Genomic DNA, 12,500 nt, shown 5'->3' with positions numbered 1-12,500 from the left:
GGACAACACCTATATCTACTGACTTTCCTGATGACCGTCAAAGGCTATGGGGCTATAGCACCTTTCACCTTTAACCTTTAACCTGAAGGGCCGAAGTAGGTAGTGACGTGCTTATGTTGAATAAAACCAGGGGGGTTAATCAGTACTGAACGAAGTAACTCAGAAGCATGGTAAGCCGGGTCTCCTCTGAAGGGTGGCCACATGGCGGTCTGATATTGAAAGTCTTTTATGGATTCCCTGCAATGGTATCGCTACAGAACGAGCCGGGGTGTGTCTGTGGATGGGGGGTGGGGAATGGGGTGGGGGGGAAGTGGGGGGGCAGTGGGGGGGGGGGGGGTTCGTGATGAGCAACTTGAGGTTTATGCCATCGAAACGGCGCAGAGGGTGGGGAAGCAAACCAACAACAACAGCAACAACAAAATAATCACACACAAAAAGAATACGAACTGGTATACATTTGCATCAAAGCGAATATGACAAAGTGCTCACCTAATTCTCATTGACTACCGTGTTTCATATTCGCACGTAGTATTCAAAAGACTTTTGTTCAACAGAATACTAATTTTTCTTGGTGCCATTCAAGAGAATGTCTTTCATGCCGGTGAAAAGGGGGAAAGAAAAAACAAGGAAGCCAGAAATTTTGTCTAATCCAAGATTATTTCTAAAACAGAACAGGAAAAAATGTAAAAATATATACACAGCTTTCTTTTTTTTTCCCGACTGGTTGTTCAATGACAGTGAAATGAATTACATCGTGAGTATAAAAGGTCCCTAATTACACTCAAGCAGTATATTATTATATTACCATTTCAAACCAGTTTGTCAAGGTCGTTCCACTTAAGGTGAGATGGATACATTAGAACAGAATATATAATTTATATATACCATTCTGTTACCATTCCAAACTAGTATGCCAAGGTTATTCCACTTACCAAGGTAAATTATAAGAAGGATCAATCAGAATAGGTCTATAACTAAGCAAAAGTTTAAACCACCACTATCACCACCACCACCAACAAGAACATCCACAACAATCCGAAACGTAGACCCCACCCCCAAGGGATACTTTTACCAATGTCAGGAACACAAACACCAGCCACCGTCCAAGAAGGACTATCGGACACACACTGCCCACAAGTCCGGCAGGTGGCGAGGCACTGAGACAGAAACAATGGCCAGCTGATCGAGGCTTTCCGCGGTTGACCACGACATCCGAACTGCGAGCTGCGTCAAAGTGCAACAGTCTGGGTCCCATCTGGGTCACGTCAGCCATGACGTCACGGCTCTGTCGTTCTCCCATTGGCCGAGGAGACCAAGATCAAAACAGGTGAGCTGTGGTGTGGTTTGACGTTTTTTTTGCTGATCGATAGTCAAAGGGGAGGGGTTGAGGGGGAGTGAGGATGTGGAGAAGAGAAAAACTAAACAACAAAAGTTGTTTTCAACTGAAAAAAACAACACAGTAAAACTCATTTTCTTAACTTTGCAAAGATCAGTAAACGCAGTCCTTTGCTCTCTCTCTATGGTGTTTAGAAAATAATTGAAAATAACAAAATCGGGAATCATTAAACATAACTAACACAAAAATGTGTTACGATGTAAATACATATTGATACTAAATCAGTCACACACAGGTAATTCAAAGAAATAAAATAAACAATATTATTGTTATGGAATTAGATGTAGGTGTCATCAGTCACACACAGGTAATTCAAAGAAATAAAATAAACAATATTATTGTTATGGAATTAGATGTGGATGTTCACCGTGAAATGTATTTATAGTTTATTCAGAGGGCGTTGCCAAATTTTTACATGTATGTAACGGCGATGTTAGAAGGGATCACACCCAATAATTCAACTCCGTCCTTTGGAGGAAAATGTGTTGACTGTTTTCCTGTACGTCCTAAGCACTGAAGCAGCCAAAAGCAGAGAAGAACAAGAAATGACACGTGTGTTTGTAAAGGAAAAGAGTGATATAAAAGGAAAAAAAGAGGATAGGACATTTGGGGTTAAAAAAGGAGGGACACTCAGAGTATGGTGGAATAGTCACGGGTGATAGGGCGTTCAGAAGTAGTGCCACTTTGGAAGGACAGCCGTCAGATTAAGATAATACAAGAAGAGAGGTGGGGTGGTCTGGGGGGGGGGGGGGAGGGATGTTGTATGGGTTTGGGAATAATAGTAATAATAATAATAATAATAATAATAATGGATACTTATATAGCACACTATCCAGAAATCTGCTCTAGGTGCTTTACAAAAACGCTTTGTTAACATAAAACATTATATCTATGTTACATACACACACCAAAATATTACTACACACACACACACACACACACACACACACACACACACACTGCACACATACATTTTAACAATACATGTGTATCTAACAGCTACCCTAACACATACGCACACATAGGCAGGCACAAACTTACATAAACGCACGCACACACAATACACATTCATATACATGCATGTAGTTATGTACACATACATATGTATACATACATAGTCAAGCACAGCTACTGCGGTAGTTCAAGGGTAGAGAAAGGAGTCGGGACCGAGGGGAGGACACAGAGAAGGCAGCGGTAAGGTAGCGTTTTCGGGAAGGTAAGATGGGTATAGTAGGCATCGGAAAGGTCGGAGAGAAGACTGGTGAAGGTAGCGTTTGGAAGAGTCATGGGTAAAGTAGGTTTGGGGAAGGTAGTGGGGGTCATGGGTAGGGTTGGGGAAGGTAGTGGGGGTCATGGGTAGGGTTGGGGAAGGTAGTGGGGGTCATGGGTAGGGTAGGTTTGGGGAAGGTAGTGGGGGTCATGGGTAGGGTTGGGGAAGGTAGTGGGGGTCATGGGTAGGGTTGGGGAAGGTAGTGGGGGTCATGGGTAGGGTAGGGTTGGGGAAGGTAGTGGGGGTCATGGGTAGGGTTGGTTTAGGGAAGGTAGTGGGGGTCATGGGTAGGGTTGGGGAAGGTAGTGGGGCTCATGGGTAGGTTTAGGGAAGGTAGTGGGGGTCATGGGTAGGTTTGGGGAAGGTAGTGGGGGTCATGGGTAGGGTAGGGTTGGGGAAGGTAGTGGGGGTCATGGGTAGGGTTGGGGAAGGTAGTGGGGGTCATGGGTAGGGTAGGGTTGGGGAAGGTAGTGGGGGTCATGGGTAGGGTAGGTTTGGGGAAGGTAGTGGGGGTCATGGGTAGGGTAGGGTTGGGGAAGGTAGTGGGGGTCATGGGTAGGGTTGGTTTAGGGAAGGTAGTGGGGGTCATGGGTAGGGTTGGGGAAGGTAGTGGGGGTCATGGGTAGGTTTAGGGAAGGTAGTGGGGGTCATGGGTAGGTTTGGGGAAGGTAGTGGGGGTCATGGGTAGGGTAGGGTTGGGGAAGGTAGTGGGGGTCATGGGTAGGTTTAGGGAAGGTAGTGGGGGTCATGGGTAGGGTTGGGGAAGGTATTGGGGGTCATGGGTAGGTTTAGGGAAGGTAGTGGGGGTCATGGGTAGGGTAGGGGAAGGTAGTGGGGGTCATGGGTAGGGTTGGTTTGGGGAAGGTAGTGGGGGTCATGGGTAGGTTTGGGGAAGGTAGTGGGGGTCATGGGTAGGTTTAGGGAAGGTAGTGGGGGTCATGGGTAGGTTTAGGGAAGGTAGTGGGGGTCATGGGTAGGGTTGGGGAAGGTAGTGGGGGTCATGGGTAGGGTGGGGAAGGTAGTGGGGGTCATGGGTAGGGTTGGGGAAGGTAGTGGGGGTCATGGGTAGGGTAGGGTTGGGGAAGGTAGTGGGGGTCATGGGTAGGTTTAGGGAAGGTAGTGGGGGTCATGGGTAGGTTTAGGGAAGGTAGTGGGGGTCATTGGTAGGGTTGGGGAAAGTAGTGGGGGTCATGGGTAGGTTTGGGGAAGGTAGTGGGGGTCATGGGTAGGGTTAGGGAAGGTAGTGGGGGTCATGGGTAGGGTAGGTTTGGGGAAGGTAGTGGGGGTCATGGGTATGGTGTGTGGGGGAGGTGGACTGATGACAGGGTGTGTGGGGGAGGTGGACTGATGACAGGGTGTGTGGGGGAGGTGGACTGATGACAGGGTGTCGACGTGTGTCCTTGCACGTGTGTGTGATGGCGTGGAGCTGTCAGAAAGTGGGCATTGAAGTGTCCCGTATATAGTTTTTTGTTTGTTCATGTTTCCTGTGCAGTACTGGGATACGGAAATGATCTCAGCAACAGTTACCTCGTCCCCTGCCAAAAACTGGACTTCCCCAGCAGCATTGTCATCACCACCACCAGCATCATCATCATCATCCTACTCCAACATCAATATCTTTTAGGTGTTTTTTTAATGTGTGTGTACGTGTGTGTGTGTGTGTGTGTGTGTGTGTGTGTGTGTGTGTGTGTGTGTGTGTGTGTGTGTGTGTGTGTGTGTGAGCATTTCGTATACATGTCTGACTCATCACCGGACTATAAAAATCATTTTCTGTTTCCTGGTGGAAATTTTAATTTTGCCATTTTAATTTTGTATTTTTTTTTTGTTCCGTGCACTGCATCAGGAGAGAAGACTATCACTACGTCAAAGAAACAGCGACATTTCACAGTGATAACTTTTTTCAGTGATTTGTGGAATCGATGCAACAGTCTACCAGCGCTGAATGCCCCGCACTGATGACTTTTCCTCAAGGTCGTTCAGAAAGCTGTAAGAAGTTGAAGAGCTTGCGGAGGCGGAACACACACACACACACACACACACACACACACACACACACACACACACACACACACACACACACACACACACACACACACACACACACATGGAGTGGAGTGATGGCCTTGAGGTAACGCGTCCGCCTGGGAAGCGAGAGAATCTGAGCGCGCTGGTTCGAATCACGGCTCAGCCGCCGATATTTTCTCGCCCTCCCCAAGACCTTGAGTGGTGGTCTGGACGCTTGTCATTCGGATGAAATGATAAACCGAGGTCCCGTGTGCAGCATACACTTAGCGCATGTAAAAGAACCCACGGCAACAAAAGGGTTGTTCCTGGCAAAATTCTGTAGAAAAATCTACAAATAAAACTGCACGCAGGAAAAAAAAAAAAAAAAAAAAGGCGGCGCTCTCAGTGTAGCGACGCGCTCTCCCTGGAGAGAGCAGCCCGAATTTCACACAGAAAAATCTGTTGTGACAAAAAAGGAAAATACAGTACAATATGTATCTGCTGGCGAGGTCATATAAACACCACCCTCACATGAAACATGTTTGAAATGAAAGACACATTGCATTGTTAGCAGAGCTGTTTCTTCCAGCTCGATACCACTACTTATCATGAATCCGGCGAGAAGCATGTTGGTGCGCGTGCAGTGTCTTCAGAATACACTGACTGAGAACATGTGGATGTGACGATGAACCGAGGTCCAGTGTGCAGCGTGCATTCAGCGAACGAAGAACCCACGGCAACAATGGTATTCCTTGGTAAATCAACGACTTGTCTTTTACGCAGTTCCTAAAGTGATTTCCTTTAATTGCCCCTTCAGCGCATACAAAACTCTGCTGCCCGACTCGTCCTCAGAAAGAAAAGATCTGAGCACATCACTCCTCTTTTGCAACATCTCCACTGGCTCCCTGTCTCACACCGAATAAAGTAAAAGATCAGCACTCTATGTTATAGATGCATTCACAAAACTGCCCCTTCCTATCTCTGCGGCTGCCTTCACCTCTACACTCCATCTCGCTCACTACGATCGGCCTCGGATCCACTCTGTTTACGCATACCCAGATTCAAACACTCGACTATTGGCCGCCGTTCTTTCTCTGTTTCTGGACCTTGCGATTGGAATGAACTTCCTTTTTCGCTTCGTCAAGTCTCCACACTCAGCTCTTTCAAGTCTGGCCTTAAAACCCACCTCTTCCCAAAATAGCCTCCCTTGCCTGCCCTTCCTTGTCTTTAGTTTCTGCAGTATTAGAGTTATGCATGCGTGTGATTGACTGGTGCGAAAGCGCTTTGATTTGTCTCTGCACAAGATCCAGCGCTATATAAATACCATTATTATTATTATTTATTATTAATATTTATTTTGAATATTCATCATTGATCCCACCATCATTCTTCCCAGTTTCACCCAACACACATCCACCTCCTTCCTCTCCTGCCTTTTAAACGATGACATTCAAATGTCAAAATCAATACCTTGACAAAATGTCCACAATCACCAATAATATGTGTGACGGGACATTACACGAAATTCCACTCCCCTGCCGTTTGTATAAGCATGAAGAAAAATCAGCTCTAAATATAGACGTGTATGTGTGCGTGTGACTGGAGCGTGAGTGAGCGACACAGGAAACGAAAGAGCCCCTGAGGGCAGCTGTCAGTGGACAGCCTGTTGAGCAGATGACTCCGCGTTTGTAAAGGGCTGTGCCTGGTAACAGTCTGTAGACATATCCACTTCGGTAATTAGATTAACTGTACTTGCAGACAGAAGAAAAGAGGTATAAATTAGATTAACTGTACTTGCAGACAGAAGAAAAGAGGTATAAATGGGTGTCGCTGTATTGTGGCGACGAGCTGTCCTCTTAGTCAGCAGCCCCAAATTTTACACAGAAAAATTTATTTGTAACAAAAATAAATATAATACAATCCAAGAAATCCTCCTATACCAAATACAAAATACGATATAATGCAAGAAAACAGTACAATACAAAACAATACAACAATGCAATACAATACCAGAAATCCGCCGATACTACAACTTGACAGATGGATCTGTCTTTGGATCTGCTAACTACATCCTTTCTTTTTTTTTTTCTTTCTTTTTTAAACTGTCGACTGCTTGTGTTCGAAGAAACAGTGCATTCCATTCGATCTGAAGTGTTTGGTCTGTCAGTTTGTGACGAAGATCTTAACAAACTAAACATGTTCTCTCTCTCTCTCTCTCTCTGTGTGTGTGTGTGTGTGTGTGTATGCAACACACTATACTGAAATTGTAGTTCATGTGCTGTCCTACCGGAAACATTGTGCCCCCCACGAAATTGTTTTTACTCCGGAGTGAATTTATCACTCCAGAAATTTAGTTTGGAGTGAAATTCTCGTACGAGAGTTTTGCTCCTGTCATGGAAAAAGTAACATCACCACCTTCCCCTTCCCTCCCTGCATGGGAAAAGGAAAAGGATTTAATCCAACGTGAGACATACTCGTGAGGATCACACCCAGAAAGAACAGTTTGTGTGTGTGTGTGTGTGTGTGGGGTGTGTGTGTGTGTGTGTGTGTGTGTGTGTGGTGTGTGTGTGTGTGTGTGTGTGTGTGTGTGTGTGTGTGGTGTGTGTGTGTGTGTGTCTGAAACCTGATTGAGTAATACCGGAAACAAATGATGAACGCCCATTGGCAGCTGTCAGTCGGCTCTTCCTAGTTGGTAGGCAGCCTGTTATGCGAATGATTCCGTGTTTGTACAGTGCTTAGAGCTTGGCGTCTGACTGGAGATGGGTGTTATATACGTAAATATCCATATTAAAGATTCTCTCTCTCTCTCTCTCTCTCTCTCTCGCAGTCAAGAGAGCGAAATATAACCAGAGAAAGGGAGCCAGAGAGAAAGATGAAGACAGAGAAGGTTCGAAACAAAGAGAGAGGAGTGAAACAAAGGTCGAAGAATGAGGGGAGGGGGAGGTGGGTTGGGGGGCCGGGGGGGGGGGGGGGGCAGAGGACAAAGACTTACAGTGACTGAGAGAAACAGAGGGAGAGACACAAACACTGACACGCAAATGCGAACACACACACACACACACACACACACACACACACACACACACATACATACACACACTCGTACAGTGTATGATCCTTTTTATTTTTTCATAATGTATTTTCCATTCCAAAAGACAAAAATTACGCCTGCTTTCCCCATCGCAACCTTTACATTCTTCTTCAACAACTTTCATATTCACGAAGACACAGACACAATATGGGAAAAATAAGATGAGTTGTGCAAATAAAAGATCTATGGGATTCACTTCCTCAAAACAAAACAAAACAAAATAAAATAAATCACGCACCCCTACACACACACACACACACACACACACACACACACAGATAGTAAGTCAGACAGACACAGACAGACAGACAAACAGACACGCTCTCTCACATGACAAAATGACAGACGTCTCTCTCACACGAAGAACAAAGAAGCAAAGTTTCATCAGGTCAGACAATCCCCCCCAGGCCTGTTGAATCACGTGAAGGTGTCAAAGTTCTCTGCACTCCACACACTGTTCCACAATGAGCGGCTTTGTGTCACAGTGCAGAAAGTCTGACCCTCAAGTTTATCGGACAACGTTGGTGCTCTCTGCTCGTTGACCTCACGTGAATAATGAGCACACACACATTTGTATTATTTGAAGTCCCAGTTATAGTCAGTGTGAGGCCCTGCTTGTCTCCTCTCAGCTTTCTTCTCTTTCTCATGCTGTTTTCCGCTGCATTTCCTTTACTTTTCTCGTTTAATATCACGGAAAGTAAATGGACATTAAATGTAGAGAACAAAAGAACGTGCTCACACACACACACACACACACACACACACACACACACACACACACACACACACACACACACACACACATTTCTCCTGTTTACAATCACAATGAAAAGACGTTAAAAACTCAAGAAAGAAAAACGTACACAAATCCATAACACAGCAATATAAGCAAGAAACAGTACAGTCGTTGTACAAAAAAAAATATAGTATATTGTTAAAAGCAATTTTCAATACGATTTCCCAATTCATATTGACGACTCATATCAATGATATCAAAATCATGTTCTGTCATTCGACAGTGTCGATGCAGTTGACGTGTCAGCTTGTTAGGTGAACCACAGCTGACGGATCAGCGAATGTTCCAGTCTGTCTGAGTCACACCGTGTATGGCGGATCTGTGCAGCAACTCCCACACCGGAAGAAGTAAAACAGGAAGTGTTACACTGTGTTACACTGTGTTACACTGATCATCACTTTCTAACAACACCGCTGTGTGTGTGTGTGTGTGTGTGTGTGTGTGTGTCTGTGTGTGTGTGTGTGTGTGTGTGTGTGTGTGTGTTGTCTAAACATATCACTGTGAAAAACGTGTTTGCAGACAAATAAAATATTGTAGACTGATCATGCCAACTCTGTTGTGTGACTCATCTTCAGACAACAAACTACTGATCACCGACACTTCCAAACAGCAAATACTTTGTACCTTCAGACAACTAATAGCTTACCACTGTTACATTCCTACATCAAATTCAATAAACACCTCACCATTCATGCACTCAAAAAGCATAATGACGATCATTCAAATTACAATACGATGATCAGTTGATAGTTTTGTACAAGGTCGCTGCTACGCTTTCACTTTCTTTTTTGTTCAAAGCAATGAGGGCCTAGTTACCCCTGCAAAAAGCATAGCTGATACGCCGAGTCATCGTTTTACAATAATTACTCAGTGTGGGCTGAGTTTATACAATGTGTAGGTCATTTACATATGTACATAGCACTGCTAATATGGATTGTTGTGTTGTTGGTTGCAATATTTTACATCGATGATTTATTTGTATGATATGCTCTGCTGTTTTGAACATGTACTATCGAGTTGTATAATCTGTACTGTTGACTGCAGTAATAATCGTTGAGGTTATTTCTGCTTCTTAAAAAAAACAACAACAAACAAACAACAACAACCCCCCCCCACACACACACACCCCAAAAAAATTGCTGCAGTGTACAAACTGAGCTGCACTTTCACTTTGTAATGGTGTGATATGCATTACTAACTGAATTGTACATTTTCGACTTTTCAATTCGTAATAAGTACTCGTATCGGTTCAGTCTGAAGTGTTTATCATACTCATAAATGTTTTCTTATTTTGTTCAGATTTTGACAAGTTGTAATTTACAGCAAATTTTCGCATCCACGCCCCTTTCTTCTCATACCCTCCACATCATTGACAAACAAACTACTGAAATGTTGACACATCAGTCAGTTTCATCTTCCACGTATCCCCAGATTCCCAGATTTTTTTAAATGTAAAAAACCAAGCCTCAACAAAAACGCAGTGTCTGCAGTCACAGGTATGTGTGACGGTACATTAAACAAAATCCCTCCTCCACCTCCTTCCAGATTCTTCCAAACTATTTGAATGTATTCATAAAAAAAGGATCAAACATAGATATTGCATCTTTTTTCCTCAGAGTTGTGATATTTTGAGCACCTACCGTTTGCACGCGACAGTGTTTTCAGAACAACGTAAAACTGTCTGCTGACCGGAAGTGACCAGTCACACTGTCAACACTTTTTCTTTTCTTTTCTTTCCTGTTTCGTTTCTGCTTTGAATTTTTCTTTTCATCTAGATCAGAGTACGTTTTTGTTTCATTCTTTTTAAGGCCTTTTTTTCTCAGATTATACTGTTTTAGTTCTGATCAACCATAAAGATCGCACGATGATTTCACTCTGTTTAAAAAAAAATATATATATAAATAAAAAAGCTTTTCGGCTTTCAGATTTTTAGACGAAGCTACTATCATTAAACACACACACACACACACACACACACACACAAAGAAACAACAAATGTGTTCCCAGCCGCTGACGCTTCGGTCCGGCCTTTCTGTCTGGTGAGGTGTTGAAACAGAGCGCCGTCTGGAGTTAAGGCAAGGGGTCTTGTGAGCATAGTCCGGACTCTGATGCTCCTTGTCCCCACCCTGTCCGGCCATGGTGTTGTCATCAACACCCCACATACACCATGCATACAGCCGGCTTGTCCCCCACACTGTCCGGCCATTGTGCTGTCATCAACACCCCACATACAGCATGCATACAGCCGGCTTGTCCCCCACACTGTCCGGCCATTGTGCTGTCATCAACACCCCACATACACCATGCATACAGCCGGCTTGTCCCCACAATGTCCGGCCATTGTGCTGTCATCAACACCCCACATACAGCATGCATGCAGCCGGCTTGTCCCCCACACTGTCCGGCCATTGTGCTGTCATCAACACCCCACATACAGCATGCATACAGCCGGCTTGTCCCCCACACTGTCCGGCCATTGTGCTGTCATCAACACCCCACATACAGCATGCATACAGCCGGCTTGTCCCCACAATGTCCGGCCATTGTGCTGTCATCAACACCCCACATACAGCATGCATACAGCCGGCTTGTCCCCCACACTGTCCGGCCATTGTGCTGTCATCAACACCCCACATACACCATGCATACAGCCGGCTTGTCCCCCACACTGTCCGGCCATTGTGCTGTCATCAACACCCCACATACACCATGCATACAGCCGGCTTGTCCCCCACACTATCCGGCCATGGTGCTGTCATCAACACCCCACATACAGCATGCATACAGCCGGCTTGTCCCCCACACTGTCCGGCCATTGTGCTGTCATCAACACCCCACACTCAGCATGCATACAGCCGGCTTGTCCCCCACACTATCCGGCCATGGTGCTGTCATCAACACCCCACATACACCATGCATACAGCCGGCTTGTCCCCACACTATCCGGCCATTGTGCTGTCATCAACACCCCACATACAGCATGCATACAGCCGGCTTGTCCCCACAATGTCCGGCCATTGTGCTGTCATCAACACCCCACATACAGCATGCATACAGCCGGCTTGTCCCCACAATGTCCGGCCATGGTGTTGTCATCAACACCCCACATACAGCATGCATACAGCCGGCTTGTCCCCCACACTGTCCGGCCATTGTGCTGTCATCAACACCCCACATACAGCATGCATACAGCCGGTACCTTTGGTGTCGTGGAAGACTCGAAGATGAAGAATCAGCACTGTAAGTTTCAGTTTCAGTTTCTCAGGGAGGCGTCACCACTGCATTTAGACAAATCCATATGCGCTACACAACATCATCTGCTAGACAGATGCCTGACAACAGCATAACCCAACGCGCTTGTTAGGCCTTGAGTGCATGCATATATATTTGTGTACCTATCAGAGTGTATTTCTTTTTACATAATTTTGCCAGAGGACAACACTCACGTTGCCATGGGTTCTTTTTCAGTGCGCCAAGTGCGTGCTGCACACGGGACCTCGGCTTATCGTCTGATCCGAAAGGCCAAACGCTCAGTCTGATTTTCCAGTCAAACTTAGAAAGAAAGGGCAAGAGCGGGATTCGAACCCACACCCTCACGGACTCTGTATTGGCAGCTGAGCGTCCTAACCACTGTGCCACCTTCAGTACTGCACGTTTCCATACAGGTCATCCCCAGGCCTGGGAGGGCGCGGTGGAGCGAAGGTCTGGTTGGAGTACAGGTCGTTCTGATAATCGTCAATGTCATGGTCAGAATCGAACCCGTCACTCATGGGGAGCGACATGGGCGGCAGGCCCGGGGCCGGCTCCAAGGGCATGGAGGGGGTGCGGTTGGTGGTCTGGGAGTAGGAGGGGGGAGGACTGATGGCGAAAGGGTCGCGCCGATTGGTCGGGGAGTCCATGGGGGGGGAGTCCATGGGGGGACGCGTGCGGAAGGCGAGGCCCT

General features: G+C 45.8%; 2 protein-coding genes across 3 annotated transcripts in view; both read right to left on the bottom strand.

Annotated features, from left to right (window-relative positions):
• The window catches only part of LOC143293145 (uncharacterized), a 17,846-nt gene extending 16,546 nt beyond the window's left edge, over window positions 1-1,300 (bottom strand). The window contains exons 1-2 of the mRNA XM_076604100.1: window positions 1,129-1,300; window positions 24-27 (exon numbers count right to left, since the gene is read on the bottom strand). Coding sequence (XP_076460215.1) covers window positions 24-27; window positions 1,129-1,300 — 176 coding nt within the window. The remainder of the gene's footprint in view (window positions 1-23; window positions 28-1,128) is intronic.
• Window positions 1,301-7,773: 6,473 nt separating this feature from the next.
• Window positions 7,774-12,500, bottom strand: part of LOC143290223 (uncharacterized) — a 16,148-nt gene continuing 11,421 nt past the window's right edge. For both annotated transcript variants that reach the window (XM_076599564.1, XM_076599558.1), the window contains exon 4: window positions 7,774-12,500. This exon is cut by the window's right edge and continues 161 nt beyond it. In XM_076599564.1, the coding sequence (XP_076455679.1) occupies window positions 12,199-12,500 (302 nt within the window). In that variant the 3' untranslated portion in view covers window positions 7,774-12,198.

This window comes from Babylonia areolata, chromosome 1 (genome assembly GCF_041734735.1).
Source record: "Babylonia areolata isolate BAREFJ2019XMU chromosome 1, ASM4173473v1, whole genome shotgun sequence".
Lineage (NCBI taxonomy): Eukaryota > Metazoa > Mollusca > Gastropoda > Neogastropoda > Buccinidae > Babylonia > Babylonia areolata.
The sequence above is the reverse complement of the archived record's forward strand: the minus strand, read 5'-3'. Positions and strand labels throughout refer to the sequence as shown.